The sequence below is a fragment of the Chlamydotis macqueenii genome, chromosome 6, assembly GCF_036417535.1.
Source record: "Chlamydotis macqueenii isolate bChlMac1 chromosome 6, bChlMac1.mat, whole genome shotgun sequence".
Taxonomy (NCBI): domain Eukaryota; kingdom Metazoa; phylum Chordata; class Aves; order Otidiformes; family Otididae; genus Chlamydotis; species Chlamydotis macqueenii.
In genome coordinates, this window is record NC_141561.1 from 30715299 (window position 1) to 30732920 (window position 17622).

The window sequence follows — 17622 nt, forward strand, 5'->3', positions numbered from 1 at the left end:
GCACAGTCTGTTGTAGCTCTATGGCCAGGACATGTCAGAGAAAGAGGCAAAAATAACAAGGCAGCCTGGAATAATTTCCCCACAGTTCTTTGAAGCTTGACTTGAAGAGAAGAAGGGTCCATTGGGATGTGTGCCTTTGTCCTTTAGTGGCAGGTACATACCCTCCAACTGGGCAGTTCCGTTTGGAATTTGGAAGTAATTCATGCCTTGCTGACAATAACCTCCCAAACAGCAGGGAGATTATATCTCTGATCATGCTTGGGGTTTCCAGTTCCCACTAACAAGCATTTCCTTGGTTTTATATACTATTACCATTTCTCAGCTAGGCTTCATCTCTGCAGCATGGTTGTAAAAGAGCATCTAGAACTTGTAGCTGCTATAAAATTGGAGTGCAGTAACTCATTTCCCCAGAAGTATGAGCTACCAGGAGTGCATCTAGCCTGTTGTCACGTCTGCGTTACCAGAGGGTATCAACCCAAGATCAAGGTCTCATTCTTTATCTTCAAAGTAGTTGAATTCCTGGATGCCATGTAAATAAAAGATAGCCCGTGACTTTGAGATAAAGATGGTCATTGACTACTTGAACTTCCCAAGCACAGCTGAACTTTCAACTCAGAGGGTAAAGCTGGGCTGTATAGGCAGAAGGCAGAATCACCTCAGAAGCTGATCGGCGAGCATGCATTAAGTTTCTCAGGCATGAATAGCAATGACAAGCTTCTCCCAGCTTTCTGATATCCTTCTCGGATCTGTCCCCATGTACGTAGACACAGACCATAAGCTTGTTAAATTAAGAGAGGCACAAGTCGCGTGACGACAAAAGCTTCACTACATACGCAGTTCTTGTAGAATGAAAGTGAGGATGAACTACATGTGACAGATGTTGGGCATATGGCTTAATGTGTTTCCGAAAGGCTCTTGGATACTTCAGTGATGAGGGCAGTATAAGAACTGGTATAAAATAAAATAAAATTAATTTTTCAGACTCACTGCTCAAAGCCTTGCCTCCACACAATGTGGGCCCTTACTGTTTAGTGACTTTCTTAGTGACCATGTGGCATATATGTTTATTTTTCTATCCCAGCAGGAGCATCTTTGTCTGGAGAGGATGGCTTTATCCAGCCATTTCTGGGAGTTGCTTTACGCAGTTTCTTTGCTCTCCACCAGGCCCCAGAGGGAATGGTTATGCATGCATGTAATATCATAGTAGGATTAGCTGCTATTCCTGCCATGTACTGTCACTCTTTTAGTTAAACTACAACTCTTTTGAGAGTCGGACTTGGTGGGGAGGGGAAAGAGAGGAGAAACACCTTGATTGGGAACTCCAAGGTCGTGCTCCCTGCTTAAAGGTCTACAGCACTTGTATGCAAAGAGTAAGCATTATGAAGGTGGTGATTCTATCTACTTTTTGCTTTCTGTTTTAACAGTTGTTCAAAGTTGGAAGACTTGCCAGCAGAGCAGTGGAACCACGCCACAGTTCGCAATGCCTTAAAGGAACTGCTCAAAGAGATGAATCAGAGCACATTAGCCAAAGAATGCCCTCTCTCACAGGTCAGTGTTTTTAACAGGCTTAGGGAAAGCCAGATTTACATTATCTAAAGCTTATATTTTTCCGCTTAGACTAAACAATTCCGTAAATGTAAAATAAATTTGTTGTTTTCTTTAGAAAGGAGAAATTCTAATACAAAAAAGACTATCTTTACACCATGTTTTCTTAGCGAGTTGCCAAGCGGAAGTTATGAATGAATTGGTTGATTTTTATCCTGTGGTTCAGAGAGATGCAAATTCTGCATTCTGAATGTTTTGCAATAGGACTAATGATCCTCAAATGCAAGATTAGAGTTGCTTCTTCCTGCTAGCAGAGGCCTGCCTCCCTCACTGACCTGTAGGTAGCTCTCATCAGCCTCCAGCTATGATAAAAAGTGTGCTCTTTTAACAGTTGTGCCCCAATTTCTATGAAACAGCAAGAAAAAAATGTGTATGTAATTATGTTAAAAAAAGAACAAAACCTCAGTCTCATTCTCCATGACTGCTTTATAAACAGCAGTGACGTCTTGTCTAAGGCACTAAGACAGGTTCCTACAGATATCATGAGTTCTATTTGTACTTCAGATTGTCATAACAAGAGATTAATACAGTTTTAATAACTGAGTTCTCCTTGCCTCTCAGGAAAAAAAACAGAAAAACAGTTCAGCACCCAGAACAAGTAAATTTGCCAGGAGTCACAAATACATTGCCTCCTAAAAACTTTATTAGAATCATAGAGTCAAAACATCAGTAATTCCTGCTTGCTACAAATCTGTTGCTTTGCTAGCCTGTATCCAACGTTTTTTCTCCCGTGATTGCCTGTCCTGCATTGCACTGTATGCTCGTCCTGCAATTCGTGATCCAAAGCCTCCAGGAACCAAGAAAATTCTTTCCATGTATAACCAGCACAAGTTTGCCTCACTGTGTTTGGGTTATAACTCCAGGGAAAGCACAGAGGTGAGATACAGAACAGAATTCAGGTCTTTGCAATTGGTAGGAATCACATTCCTCATCTTCCTTAGCCGTGTTGGGTCTGCAGAATCACCAGGAATGGAAAGGCTGTGTAAGGAAAAACCATGTAACTTGCCCTATTTACTAAAGGAGTAGCAGTGACTCTAGATATGCACAGAGTGTAAGTGCGTTGAATATGAAATTATTTTTCTTTTCACAGTTTAAGTGTAATTTCTTTAAATAGAATTATCTGTGGAATCTGGTCAGCTAATGATGATTGCAGCATATGGTTGTCTCTGCCCAGTCTTCTTCAATATCCAGTATAACTAAACTATGAATCATTTCATATGCAGAATTCGTTTGTTGTCTGGGTCTTTTTCCTCCCACATCAGTTTCAAAGCATACCAGGTGGAAATGCTGCAGTTGGTTTACTTCTTGTATAGCCTCAGTCTGAAATATATTTACAAAATTACTGATGGCAGGACTGTAGCAGCAAAATCCTTGCCATAGTAATTATTTAGTGGACAAAGCTAAAAGGAGATCCTTCTTCAAAAAATTGAACTTGCTTACTTTTGAACACAGGTGTAAGTGGCCTTGAGTAGTGACTAACCCTTGAACTGGGACTGCAAGAATGCAGCTTGTATTATTATTGTTATTATTGCCATTAGAAGTTTCAGTCTTTTTTATTTTGGCTCACAAAATGCAGAAGATACAATGGAAGGTTGTATAGGAACTGTCTATTACCATCATCTGAATATGCCTCTAATACAATTCCTTCTCCCAAATCAGTTTTAAAAAAATATCGTGCCAAATGTGAAATGTCATTACAACCCCCTTGTGGTTAATATATTATTGACAGCAGCAAATTGCAGAGTGGTCTCTTAGGAGTCAAACTGCAGAGTAAATGCTGCTGTTTATTAATGTGTTCACAGTGCCTCAAGTACAGAAGTGGAGAGGGGCAGAGCGGGGAGCTCTCGCTCCCACCAGCAACGCTGCTCCATCTCTGGTTCTCAGTGCCCAAGCTCTCCATGCAGCCCAGATGGGGATTCTGATTGACACTAATGGGAAATGTAATCATTCACTTTGATTTAAAATTGTTCTGTTTTTTTTCTGCTAGGTGTATTATGTGGCTGCGGCTTAGCTACCCTTAGCTCCTTTTCAAACAAATAAATCCCAGTTAACCGAGCAGGGGGGAAGAAGGGTAGGTGGGGGGAGTGTGTGTGTGGCAGAAAGAAATCCAATTATTTCATCATTTCCATCTTTGCAGAGAGACCTCTGTCTTTCCCGTGTATTGTGTAATTCATTTCAGCACTGACCATGAGTTTTCTCTCTTTGCTGGAGCAAGATTTCTTGGGATGTCGGCATGTCCCATATTTTTCTCCTTGAACTTACTGCACCAGATTTTCTGATTTTCTTTGTGTGGACGTCTCTTAGCTCCTGGTTTAAGTAGTTTTCATTCCACGTGGCTGTCATGGCCACACACATACCAAACATATCTGCTACTTCATACAAGCCATTCCCTCTTTAAGGGTTTTCTCAGGAATAATATACATTATTTAGAAATTTGCAGTTAGTCAGGGCTTTTTTGCCACTCTCTTCTGAAAGGATATGTCCTTTCTGCAGACTTAGGAAGATTCCTATCAGAAATACCCCTAAGGTTCCTTTCCATTTAATAGTGAGGATATGTAGTTTGAAAGTTGTTACGGTTCCTTCCCCTGCTGAACTGTCGAGCAATTGAAGAGAATCTCTCCTGGGATTTTTCACCAATGGTAAATTTACTGTTTGATTTTACTATTTAGTTTAAGCTTTACTTTCTCAAATAAAGGTTAATGGGTCAATATATTTTGTGATATTTAATAGCCCTACAATTTCAGTAATTATGATTTATTGTGGAACTAGAGGATTTGGGAGAAAAAAAAGAGGGGGAGGGGAAACCAAATTGTTACGTAGACAGAGCTGAACAGTTGGCCCACCCTTCCTTAGTGACTGGAAATTTAACTAAAGTGACTTTTAAAATAAAGCAGGTTATCTCAGCTCAACTTTGTCAAAATCCTTCCTTAGCAGAGGCTGTCTCCATGTCAGGCTTTCCGAATGCTGTTGCTTGTTAAAATGACTTAGAGCAAGCGAGGATTTATGGGAAGGGAATTGCTGCTGACTGCCACGATGCTAGGTTTATATCTCAAAATATTGATTTTAATTAGAAAATTGAATCTCAGTTTTAGAAATTGAAGCTGCCACTTAAAAGGGCTCTTACTTCATAGCCTTCCTCCGACTGTACTGCAGTGCACCGTGGCAACCTTTGAGTGGAAAAGTTGAAATGAAAAGGCAGAAAAGCCTCTTTACTGAAAGTGAAGTTACCTGTTGAAGATTGAAACTAATCTGCACCACCCAGTTATCTCTAGTCTCTCGGTTTTGCTCACATTTTTTAAGTTCCCAAAACTCAAAAGTTCAGTAACGACTGGAGTCTTGTGATGGTGCAGTGAATTGGGTAGACGGCTGGATAAATCTGGAAGAGTGAGGGGATGTTTTTGTTTTTAAAGCATTGTTAAAATCGAGTGAGCCAATGTGTAAGCTTTGTCGCTTTCCAGAGATGGCCAAGATCCCGTTTTGCACGAGAGCCTGCAGGAGCCAGTGGGCCAGAGCTTGAACCTATGGTAAAGAGCTTGTTCGAGCGGGGAGATCATCCTCACTTTCTCATCTCTGTGCAGAAAGGTCATACAATGTGTCAGGGCTGTTTCTGAGATTTGATGTAGGTGAAGAAGGAGGGCATAAGGAAAATCTGGTTTCTGGAGAAGGTGCATTGGCTCCCATCTGCTAGTGGTCTTAGATTGCATCACCTTGCTGGAAATGTACATGTGCTGGGAATGATTTGACCGTGGAGGAGTTCAGAGGGGTAAAAAGGAATGCAAAATGTTGTTAAAAAGCCGCCTCTGCAGAATGAATGAAAGGAGAGGAAAAAAATAGAAGGGAAGAACTAGCAAAAACCAGGCTCTTTCCAACCCTGTGGGCAGAAGCATCCCAGATAGAAACTATCATGAGTATCAGGTGCTGTGAAACACCTCTGCACTTCTCTGCTTCAGTTGACTTATGCTAAGAGTTGCTTAGAGGGAATTCACAAAGAGTAGAGAGATGGTGGTTAAGCAAGTGATATTTCAGTTTTGTTGAGCTTTTTTGTGGGTTTTGGCTGTTCTGTGTTGTAATATGCGTAGTTCCCTTCACTCTGAATGGCACTGTTAATTTCTCTTTTGGGTGATTTTTCACACAAGGGCTAATCGCATGTTTCTATAAATTATATTAATTTAACTGATTTGCCTAACTGTTGTTCTGCAGCAAGTAGCACGGATGTTCTCCGGTTCTTGGCTGTGTGGTCTTGCTGCATTTGGAAGCAGAACAGAGACATCTGAAAAGCATTATTTGGATCATGCATGCTGGAGCATCTAATCTTACCTTTAGGGTCCAGTTCCTAAACCACGCTTATTCTCACCCCAGTGCAGTGAGCATGTGTTCCCCAGCATGGCACTGCCTGTTGTCATGCAGCTAAAGTTTAGATATTGTGATATCGCAAGTATGAATTAAAGTCGAACTGCCCCCGCCCCCCCAGTCTGAGCTTCAGGTCTCAGTCTAGGTTTTTACTACATCTTTTTTGCATTATTATGCAAAGTAATAATTGTTATTTTGTACTTTTAATTATGACTGAGAATATAGAATGGAGAATAAAACCAAATTGTTGTACTCAACAGATACTTCTTTTGGTTTTAAAGTCACAAATGGGTGATCATTGTGCACTCGCATGTCATTCACTTTCCCTGGAAAAGATTTCTAATTGTGCAAGATATTTTAAAACACTTTTTGTCTTTCTTTCTGTACTTCCAGAGTATGATTTCATCCATTGTAAATAGCACATACTATGCCAATGTGTCAGCAACCAAGTGCCAGGAGTTTGGGAGATGGTACAAAAAGTACAAGAAGATTAAAGGTAAATTTATTTCTTTGTGACTTTCCAAGTTCTTGAACTTCTACTGACAGTTTGAGATTATTTGCTTTAAGTAAAAGAGATAATAAGCTATAATAATATTAGCGAATTTGTCTACAAAGAGGGCACTGTCACAGCACATTTGAAATTAAATCTGATACTTTACAAACAAGACTGGCATGAAAACACTGGCCACTTAAAACATGCTTAAAGTATCCCATTTAGCTGTGCTGAAAGATCAACTGTGTTTTGAATTAAACTAAAACTTTTTTTTTTTTAAATGTTCTAGTATCTCAGGATTTAAAAGTTAAATTGCTGTGTAAATTACCTTAGTTGCATTTTATTCATGAAAGCTAAAAAACTGTCTTTGTAAGTTAGGTGTGCCCTTGCTGTCTTTTTTCAGTACCACAAAATGTACTGATGTTCCTGCCATGTTTTATCGTGTGGAATCTGGATACCAGTAGAGGATTTAATACCTGATTAGGTATTATCAGGAGATGTTAGGAGATGTTGCTAAATAACAAGGTCGTGCACCCATTGAAGTTAAGTTGAAAATAAGTAATTGTATTTTTTTCTACAATGAAATTGTATTAGTTGGTTAGCAGTGAGTGCCTGAGGCAGTAAAATTATTCTACTTAAGTTCATGCCACTCTCACCACTGAAATGTCTGATCACCTTCTGATAGTACGCGAAGTGGTCATCCATCATGTATAGTTTCTTCTTTTACTCATCTTTCCTTTGGACTTGCCTGTGTACTGGACCATTTGTTTTGGTAGGTTGTTGGTTTTTTTTTTTTGTTGTTTTAAAACACACACGTGCTTTGAGCAGCAGTTTGGGGGTAGTCAAAAGCTTTTCCACAATACCAATTGGCTCCTCTTTCCCCCAGTATCCATCAGCCGTGGAGATTAGCTTTACCCTGTGATAGGTTTTTTCATAGTTTTTCTCTCTGTTACATCACTGAAGGGAAGCTTCATTGTTTGAAAGAAGACATAAGCTATTTTTGTTGTTTCTGTCTGTGATCCTTTCAGTGGCCAGGAAAATCATAACAGGATTCACAAGCATTATGAAGAAACAGGGCAATGTCCTGTCCTTCTCGAGAAGCCATTGTATTTTTAGTCACATGAAGATTAGCATCTTTCAAAAAGAGTCTGCTGTCTTTTTCTCTTTAAAGGCTGGCATACACCAGCTATGAAAGGTTGCTTGTTTAGTTTACACAGGACAGACTAGAAATCTGCATAATAATGCCGTAAAGAATCTGCTGAAAAAAATTGCGTAAAATATCAGAACAAGCTCTGAGGCATCTGGTTTTCCTCTGCATGTCTGGCTTGTGTGGAGCATACCTGCAAGATACTCAGGCCTGGGCTGTGTGGTGATTAAATTTTCACTATGGGGAAAAAAAAAAAAAGAAGAATGTTTTATGGTAAAATTATTTGTGTCTAGAAGGAAGACTGTTCAGGCAGAAGTGGGGTAACAATGCAGATGAGGAAATGGAGGTGTTGCTTTTCACCTACTAAGATGATTTAGGCTTGAAGTAAAAATATTGATTGGACATTTTAGTACGTGGTTACCCTCATGCCAAATAAACGATAGTTTCTTCTCTCTCTGAATTGCCATTGTGTAACTCAGAAGTGTTTCTTCTGAGTGGTGTCTCTTAATAAAATAATTTTATTCAAAGTGCTCTAACATATCCTGTCAGTTAAAAAACAATCAAAGGAACCGAACAGCTTCAAGGTCATCACCATTCACTTTTACTGGCTGTTCTAGGAGAACACAGACGGGCTTTTTTTTTTCTTCTTCTTTTTTCCAAACTGGGCAAGGGTGCCGATTGCAGAGGCACTGGAAGCCCTTAACTGTAGTGTTCTTAGCTGTAGAGATGCCACTACAGCTTCTGAGTGTTTCTAGCACACTGCTGTCTTCCACTTTCTACCATTCTTAGAGTAATGAATTCTTTAAGCTCCTACTTTTTTTACTTAGTAAGTGCACAGTTAAATTGTTAAGTGCAGTAAAAGCAGAATGAGACCTCAATCTCGAGGTCAAGGATCCAAACCTGAAGAGTTTGCCAGATAACTCTGTGCTATTCAAAGAGGCATAGCCAGTCATTGCTGTTTGGAAGTGTGTGTGTGTGTGTGTTAGTAGGAGGAGAAAAAGGAAGGTTAAGGTATGTGTGAAGTAAACACAAGCTGCTATAAAGCAGTTCAAGTAGTATTGATTCATCAACTGTGTGAGTGGGAGAGAAAACAAAGAGTCTATGGCAGGTACAGTGGTGCATGGAGAATAAACAGCTGTACAACTTCAGGGCAGTAATCTAAACCCCCTGGAAACAGACAGACTTCTGCACTTCTTTGGGTGGTTTCAGTTTCTCATGATCTCTGTTTTCATGACATTTTGTTTCTTTTCTGTAGCCAGATATTCCTACAGGATAGCTCAGTATGTGAAATGAGTGACTTGAGTTATATGCTTCAGTCATCACATACTCCTTTAATAATAATTTTAAAAAAGGACTTAGATTTTCAATGATGGTGGATGGATAATGCAGCAATTCATTTTTTTGGGGGTTGCAATCTGGATAGACTGGGTAAAATGACAATTTAGAGTCTTTGGGACCAGCATCCATATCCGTGGGCAGCACTGAAGTTGGTTATTAGAAAGTAAAAGCAAAAAACAATTCACATGAGCTGTGGTAAACACAAAATAGGAAGGGGCTTCAAAATAACTTTATTGACATTGCAAACTAAATGCAGCCTACAGTGTTAAATATGTTTCCTATTATCTGCTAATGTCTGTTTTAATAAAACAGTGGGAACTAAATGGTTGCTTCTTAATCAAAACCATGATTTCCTAAACATAAGCTGTGTGATTCTGTTACAAATTGCCACATATAGATCTCCTAGGTCAAACGTTTTTCCTTTCTCATAGAAATAAATAAACAGTAAAATAATTGTACACTCTGGAAGATCAAAGTAACTACAACTGAAGCCAGGCAAAAATAAAAAGTTCTCTGGAAAAAAAGAAAAGAAAAGCATCAGGTTGCCCAGTATATAGTTAATGTTTAAATAAATATAAGAAAGTGAACAATCAATAATTTGGTATCATTAGCAACAGATGTAAAAGCTGTACACAAATGGGATTGTATCAAATCTCAAGTAAACATTCTCAGTGTGCATTCTGTCCAACTCACTGAAAAGACAGCTAAACTGTTTTTGCTTGTAACTTAAAAAAAGTTTTCAGTCAGTTCAGCTCAGCATGGTAATTTTGTCTTGTGTCAAGACGACCAAGAATAAAATTCTGCTTGAATTTTTTCTCCCACCCCGCCCCAGCCCCTTAAGGTTTTAAGACATTCACAGTTTACTCAGCGGCATGAGAGGTCGTATCCAGGCAGACACAGGAACTGGCTGGTGTGAGGATGGAGCCTTTTTGTCTCCAGTTGGCTCTGAGCCTACCGCTTGGGATACATGGGAGACATGAGTGAGTTTGTAACAGGATGTCCACTCTTCCCAATCTCCCTGGAAGACACGCATATATTTGAAGGAGAGCTTACCTTAACAGTTCTAATGGAAAATGTGCAGCAGTTGGGAAACAAAAAGCTTGCTGTGAACTTTCTCTTCCCCTCGTGGACGTCTGTAATTATTTGGGGCAGTAATTAAGCTATCTAGTTTGTACGGTAATTTTGTCCAGAATAGGCACCATGAATGAATGAATATTACTGTGTGAAGCCTTTTAAAAACTCTTTTTATTTACTTTTTGTTTTTCTTCTTTCTGAGGGATCCAAGGTGTTTTAGTACACAGTTGCACATACTTGACGAGTTTTAAGTGTGTTTAAAACTATTTGAATGAAGAATCAGAGTTCTCCCTTTTTAATATAGGTCACATACTAATTGATGATAACTATACAGCAATGGCTTAGTCCAGTGGTTCTCAAACTGTCCTTCTCCTGCCCCATCCTGTGGGGTTACTCCTCTCAATCTGAGAACCACTCATCTGGCTTCTCTAGATGCTGAACTTACTGAAGCTGGGAGAAGGTATTCAATGTTGTTAAAATTCAGGATTTGAGTAAATATTTAAAAGACTTGCATTGGTTCTTAACTGGGGTACCAAATAGACACACAAATAAAAATAAGACTTTTAAAGTAACTATGTATATGTACTACTTATACATATAAGTAAATATATATATATATAAAACCTATATCTATATGGAGAGAAGTATTTCAGAACTTTGCCATGCAACTCAGATCAGTGCCAAGGGATAAAGCTTGTACCAGTTAACTACGCATTGCCCAGTGGTTTGGGTTCGTAGCATTTTGAATATTTTTTAGCTCTGTTTCTCAATAGATGTTTCACTTCCAAGTGCCATGCTTTCTATTTTTGTCAGGAGGACTATCACTGTATCAAAACTCTTTCACAACTGAAACACTTAACTGGTGTGAATTTTTTCTTTTGGCCTGTTGACACTACTTAGCTTGGTGGGAGGAAGTTAGGAAGGCAGAGGGGAGAAATAAATACATTGTGAACTTAAAAAGACATATTTTCTTTGTCTGTGTATTAAGAACATTTAATCTTAGCTCCTGCCATCAGTGGCTGTCAAAATATAGCTTTCTGAGGATGTGAATTTTGAGATTGTGGCTATTTCGAAGTTTTTGTGGGATGATGAAGCTTTTCAGTTTAAAGGAGGAGGGCTCAGTTATTTCTATTTCAACAGATCAGGAATGTAAGAAAAAGCTTTCTTAGCGTCCTTAAATTGAGAATCTGCTTTGGCTGCTCTTTGGTTTTTCCAGTACTACTGATTTGTTGTTTGTGTGCTGTTTTATTCTTGAAAGTATGTTTGCTTACTTCCCATAAGAGATAGACAGGGCAATCTGTTTTTCTTACAATGTGTTCTGGAGGCTGTTGTAGGTTGAAAGAGGTTAGAAACAGGACTCAGAAGGGCTCCCAACTTTCTTATTTCCAGGCTTAAGGAACCTAGGGTTGCAGCACCGTGATAATGCCAGTGCAAGGCTGGGGAAATTGGTCATTATGTGCTTTGAGGAATAGTTTTTAATTGTTCCTCTGAAGCAGATGCTGTGAAAGCCTCATGAAAAGGTATACCAGATCTTTCCCAAGCAATGTTTTTGACTTTGAAAAATATCCCATTTATCGATACATATATGGGTGTATCTCTCTCTCTCCCTCTCTCTAGGTAAACAGAGGGATTTATATGTATGTATGTGTTTTATGCGTGTATAGATTTTGACCCTTTGCCTTTTTAACTAACAGATTGAGGCAGAAATGTTAAGTTTTTAAAGAAGAGATCATTTTGTGTCTTGTTTGGATATTAGTTGCGGCTCTGGCAGTAAACCAGTTAGGGTCATTCAGGTCAGCTCTGTGGCTCTTAACATTACTGTAATTTTTCCCTTGCTTACTTTTACACTCCTGACTCTATTTATTTCACTAAAAATAGGACTTTCCTCACTTCCTTAAGGAAAAAGGAAAGAAAATAACATAATTCACAGGCAAGCTTCTCAGCATCTAGATGACATGCATGACCTGAAGATTATCTCTGACTCAGAGATGTCCTCTTGGTCTGTGGCCTACACTGCTATTTTATGAGGAGGGTAGTTCATTGGTCTGCGTTAGTGATGAGGAATAAGTGCCGTCTCTCTTTAAATATAGATTTAAAGTTGTCAAGATTCAGCAAGAGTTATAGACTCTTTGACTGCTGTTTTTCACACCCACGTTAGTATTTTGTATTTCAGCATTGTCCCTGATGTTAAGTGCCATGTGGGGGATTTGTGTTTGTATATTGTTAAGAAACAATTTATGCACTGCAGTGTGTTCCAGGAGCTTTATGAGTTGTGGTCCTCTTGGCTATTCCTCTCTGCAAAGAGAATTAAAACCCTCTTTTTTTTTTTTTTACTGAAGCTTAACTTTTGTCTAAAGTAAATGCATATAGCTTTGCAGAATGTCTTTCATGTGTTATGGCTATTTTGGAGCAATGATTCTCACTCTTAATAGAACATGTGTTGTGGCAGAAGGATATGTCCACTTAGCTGGATGCCATCTCTTGGACGCGCATGTGGCTGGAGCTGCAGCCATTGCTGCTTTAGGGAACGTGTATCAGTACAATAGAGGCTGGAAATCTTTCTGTAGAGAAACTGCCTAGCCACTTCTCCTGTGTCTTGCCCCTGCCATTAAGGAACTTTATACCTTTTTAAACTAAGAGATGCTGACCAAATCTTTTCAAATAATGTCACTCAACTTTACGGTTTTAAACTGTCTCCTGTTGCAAGCACAGTGCTTTTCTCAGTGAGAACCAGTTGTGCACTGAGCCTGGGATTGAGTGTCCAGCCACTTTTGAGTCTTACTTATTTTCTTGAAAGAGAGCGCTATTTTTTTTTTTAGTCTACAGAATCTCAGAATGAGTTTTCCTTCATATTTAAAAAGTATTTTTATGTGCTGCAAAACAACAACATGTTAGCTCAAAAAGAAAGGCATTTTTAGAAAGTAAGGATTAGATTGGAAGGAGAGGAAAATCTGAAGCTTAGGTACAGGCATGAGCTGTGCTGGTGTGAAAGCTGCAATGTGGCTGCCTGTGATCATATAGATTTCATGGAACACATAGAGAGCAGAGCTGAATTCTGTGCACTCAGAAGTATCTGAAGAGTTTATATGTCTGCCTTAATGATGTTTGTGTTCTGTCTCATTCCTTTCACCGTTATGATGTTATGAGTCAGGGAGAGACGCGTACATATCTCCTGGAGGGATTGCACAATTGACTGGATATTCCGGGAGGTTTGCACCTCCCTCTTGAGGTGCCCACAGAAGGTTAGTACAGAAATAGCAGGACAAACTTCTGCCACAGTAGTTTGACAGGAAGGGAGGCATTTTTGTATTGAATGAGACCATCAGTCTGCCTAAACCAGTACTCTCTGTGTTTCTGTCAGACAGTTCTGGGTGATGTTTGCCTTGCTTCTCCTTTTCCATTTCACCTGACCAGTATTCATGCATTACACCATGTGGCCACTAAAGCACCTTCAATGTAATGCTTTTCTCTGCCACATGGATCTGGCACGTCCTGTCTACAAATGATGTTATCATCATTATGAAGAACTGAGTTTGTACTTCTATGTGCCCTCTTGAACCTGTACAGTAACCCAAAAATAAGTTCATGGGTTAAATTCTTCTCTTCTGACAAGGATCTTTGGAAGCAATGCAGTCCAGGGACAGCCCATCGGAAGAATATGACTGGCAATGTTTAAGCAGAACTGACAGAAAACGTGTTAGCATCTCTGTGTCCCAAGGGTTGACTTGAATCTAGGCTTTAGTACCAGGGAAGTAGAACGTCACCTGCACAGAGAGAGTCAGCAATGCTAGCACGCTCTGCTCAGCTCACCTGAAACTGATGCTGATCAAAGGCCCACTTTTAATGATGGTTCTTCTAAATGCAAAAATAGTGATTTGTACTTTGGTGGGAACCGAACAATTTGCAGCATAACAAAGAACAAACAATGGCCTTTCCTGTCTGTTTTCCATTAGACTTGGATAAAGGCCTTTGCTACCCACAGCCAGCAGCCAAACAGTTGCTGTATGTGCTCTATAGCTATTTTGAGGTTATTAGCTATCCTGCAGGAGTAGAGGAAGGGAAAGGTTTAAAAGTTACAACTTCTTATCAAGGCTGCCTCTCCAGTCAGCCTGCTTTTTCTCCAGTCCTGACTGCTGGAACAAATGGGCCAGGCAGAGATCAGACAGCAAATGAAGTCAGTGAAAGACTTTGGGTAAATACAAAGATTAGATGTTGAACGAAAATGAGACTCCTCAGACCAGCCCTTTGCACTGAAGTGGTTAAGTGGGCTGTGATTAAAAGAAATAAGTAATTATCCTAATTATAGATGAAAAGATACAGAATTACCACTTTAAAAGCACCTCTGTGCTCTGGAGTGGTTCTGTTACTTACAAAGTGGTAGTTCCTAATTATGTAGCATAAGCAAGAGGGCACCCTTTCGGTGTAGTGCAGCAGCCCTGTCTGCGGCGGAGGGTAGGGTGGTACTGTGCTGGAGAGAGCTTTGTCCCCCAAGCACAGCTCCAAAGTTCAGGTCTTGCTCCAGTGAGTAGGATGGTGCGAAGCCAGGAGAAATTGTGGGAACCTTTCTATCTCAAACTGAGTGCAGGGCACTCTAGAGTTCACAGAGCTCTCCCTGCCTGGCCATGACCACTGCTGGTCATGGCTTTTGTGATCACCAGGTTTTAAATAATAAATAAAACAAAGAAGCAAATTCTGAAGCACTGGAGAACAGCCCTGGGTGGTGACATCCTGTCACAATTGAAGCATGGCAATTCTGCCGGCTAGTAACTTATTACAAAACGATTCTTAGCAGCCTCTTCCTACTCTGGGGCAAAGTGCCTGGATGCCCGTGGGACTGAACAGTTCAGGACTCGCTGGGTCATGGGTGCTGGCGCGTCCTCTGTGTCCCCACTGCAGTGCAGTGCTGGGAGATGTGTTACGCTTTGCTCTGCCTGCCGCATCCGTTATTGTGCACAGGGATTTGGTTTCTGGTGCCGTCAGTCAATTCAGTGCTGCTCATAAGCCCTAAATGCCCCACAGGCTGTTTGTCAGAATGTTCCTATTAACAACTCAGTGAAAATAAAGGGTGAGGGGAAGGGAAGGTGGAGAAATAAATCTTATTTTAAATCTTTTGAGCTGGTTTTATTTCAAATGGAAAGTTGCATGCGGACCACCCCAAGCTATTGTGCTGTGGACTGTGTCAGCTGCTTGACTGTGCGAGGAAGATTGGGGTAGATGTTAAGAGCATCGCACAGGGGAAGGGTGCACTACATTCCTTTTGTGCTGTATCCAGGAAGTTTCTGACTCAGTATGGAGTTGAAATACATTGACACACGTGGTAATCATTACAAGAAGAGAAAGGAACATTGAAATATGACAATTTGCTGCTCCCATTCTGAGGACTGTGTTGGTTTCTGACTGTCTTGGAGAGGTAGTGACATGTTGTAGTGGGGTATAGGAAAATGAAGGGCCAACGCTGTGCTGGAGTGCTGTGAGAGCTGCTTGCTGAGCTTAGCATAGTACCTGTTGTCCAGACACCTTGTGTCTGCCTACGTAGTGTATGGCTTCAGAAGGGTGGGTGGCTCTGAAACACGGCAGTAGCGTTGCACTTGGTTTATAGAAGCTCTTCAAGCAAAGAACTGCAGAATCACATGCCAGGCAGTACAATGCAGGGAGAAAAGGGAAACACTTTCTTTTGCTGTGGTCACACTGCAGATGGAGGTGGGTAGCAGCCTCATGGACCAGCTTTTTTTTTTAACTAGCACAGGCATCGCTAGCAGAGGAAGTTTGTCAGCAGTACTTGACCGTAGACAGCACACACCCATGGAGCCCCTTCCTTCCCAGTTTTTAAGGTCCTGCTGCTCTGTCTTCACTGCTTTGTAGCCCAATATATTCAAGTACCAGATAGTTCATACAGGACTACAAGAGCTGTAAATGTAACCCCAGTTTGAGTGGAGTGATAGAAAATAAGGGAAGGATAAGGGAAAGATGGTAATGGGGTAGGAACATGAAAAAATGGGGGATGCAGATGGAAAAAGCCTGTTTCAAGATCTGAGGCAGAACATTGGTATCACAGCAGCTTTGTGACTCCTGTGTACCTTTTTTCTTAGAGCATTCTGGGCAAGCTGGCCTGTCTCCCAGGACAGTGCCAGTCTCCATCTCAGGGTTGTCTCAGGCTCGCTCCTGTCCAGCACTGCAGAGCCCTACCAATCCATAGTTACCGAAGAACAACAGTGAATCTGATATGGGCAATGTGTTAGAGAAGGAAAGAGTCTTGAGGAGTTGAGTAATGCACATTTTTTCCATCCAGCGTAACTGTTAATGGTAACCTTTTATTATTGAAGTGGTTGAAGTGACTAGGATCTGGTTTGTTTATTGGGAGTATATGCATGGCTGAATACTTCAACGCGATCGAAAAAGGAAACTGATAATAAGGGAAAAATACACCTATGGAAGCAGGTCAGGTGATGTCTCTGTGTAATTGTAATTCCAAGTAGTGCTGCAGAGATTAACAGCCTGGCAACCTTTTCATCTTAAGCTTTATTTTTATAGGGGTTTATAACTTGGCACTGAAGTCAGGAGTGGGTGGAAACTTGGCAAATGTGGTTCAGCCCAGAAAGTGAATGTTATTTATATTTATTTCTCACCAAGTTTTGAAAAACACTTTGTTACTGTTTTTGTGTTCTAACAAGTAGTAATTTGTTGGTTTCAGTGACTTAGTCTCTGTGTATTGAACTACAAAATAGTTCAGAACTCATTTCAGCTCTTCTGAAGCTTCTGTGGAAGGACTCTAGATTTCCAGGGGTGTAAATGAAGACCGAAAGTAGTTCTTACTGTATGTTGTTTTAGGAGGATGCTCCGAGTATTTTGTGTACACTGAGCCCACATCTTTGCTGTATTTACATCAGATTAATTCCTGATTGCCAAGTAGCTGCTGCACCTTTGGAATAACTGCTTTGGTTTTGCTGGCAGCTGTATGTCTTTAGTGGAGTTACTCAGGTGCAGGCTTAGCACAGAGAGGCTGAGGAGGCAATAGTTAGCATGGCCACGTGGGCTCTGAATCGTCTGCGTCGCAGAAGGTGGCCTGGGGCTGTGATAAAGCAGCCCCCTTCCCCGCTCCCCTGCCCACACGTGACAGCTCTGTATCAATGCTGGATCCGTCCCTGATGTTAACACGGCTCCTATTTCGTAGTTCACGTAGAGTAAATATCTGTTGCTAAACCTAGAGGATAGCGATATAGAGCCTTCTGTATCTGATTTTCAGGGAGGCCTTCTGACATGATGAGCAGCAACACTTGAATAGGAATTTTCAGTATTTTTAGCAAACTGAAATACTGCGTTGTGTCTCTAGCAGACTGTGAGTAACATAGCAAAGTGGTCGTTTGCTGACAGCAGTGTTTGTGTATTGCACGTGTTGCATTGCATTGCATAGTTGAAATATATTGCACAAATACGCACTTATTTAGAAAATCAGTTGAGTTGAAACATTGGCTTTTGTGGAAAATTATAGATGCTTAATTTTTATTTTAAAAAGTGTTTTTAACAGTTACTTTATAGAAGTTTCCTTTAAAAGAATGGGAAAAGTGAGTTAAAATTTCTTACAAAAAATCCTGAGTGCTAATTCACCTAGTTGTAA

At 40.4% G+C, this 17622-nt stretch overlaps 1 protein-coding gene across 2 annotated transcripts in view; it reads left to right on the plus strand.

Moving 5' to 3' along the window:
• SATB2 (SATB homeobox 2) overlaps positions 1-17622 on the plus strand; it is a 127784-nt gene that overhangs the window by 57789 nt on the left and 52373 nt on the right. For both annotated transcript variants that reach the window (XM_086750980.1, XM_086750979.1), the window contains exons 5-6: positions 1425-1548; positions 6349-6451. In XM_086750980.1, coding sequence (XP_086607106.1) covers positions 1425-1548; positions 6349-6451 — 227 coding nt within the window. The remainder of the gene's footprint in view (positions 1-1424; positions 1549-6348; positions 6452-17622) is intronic.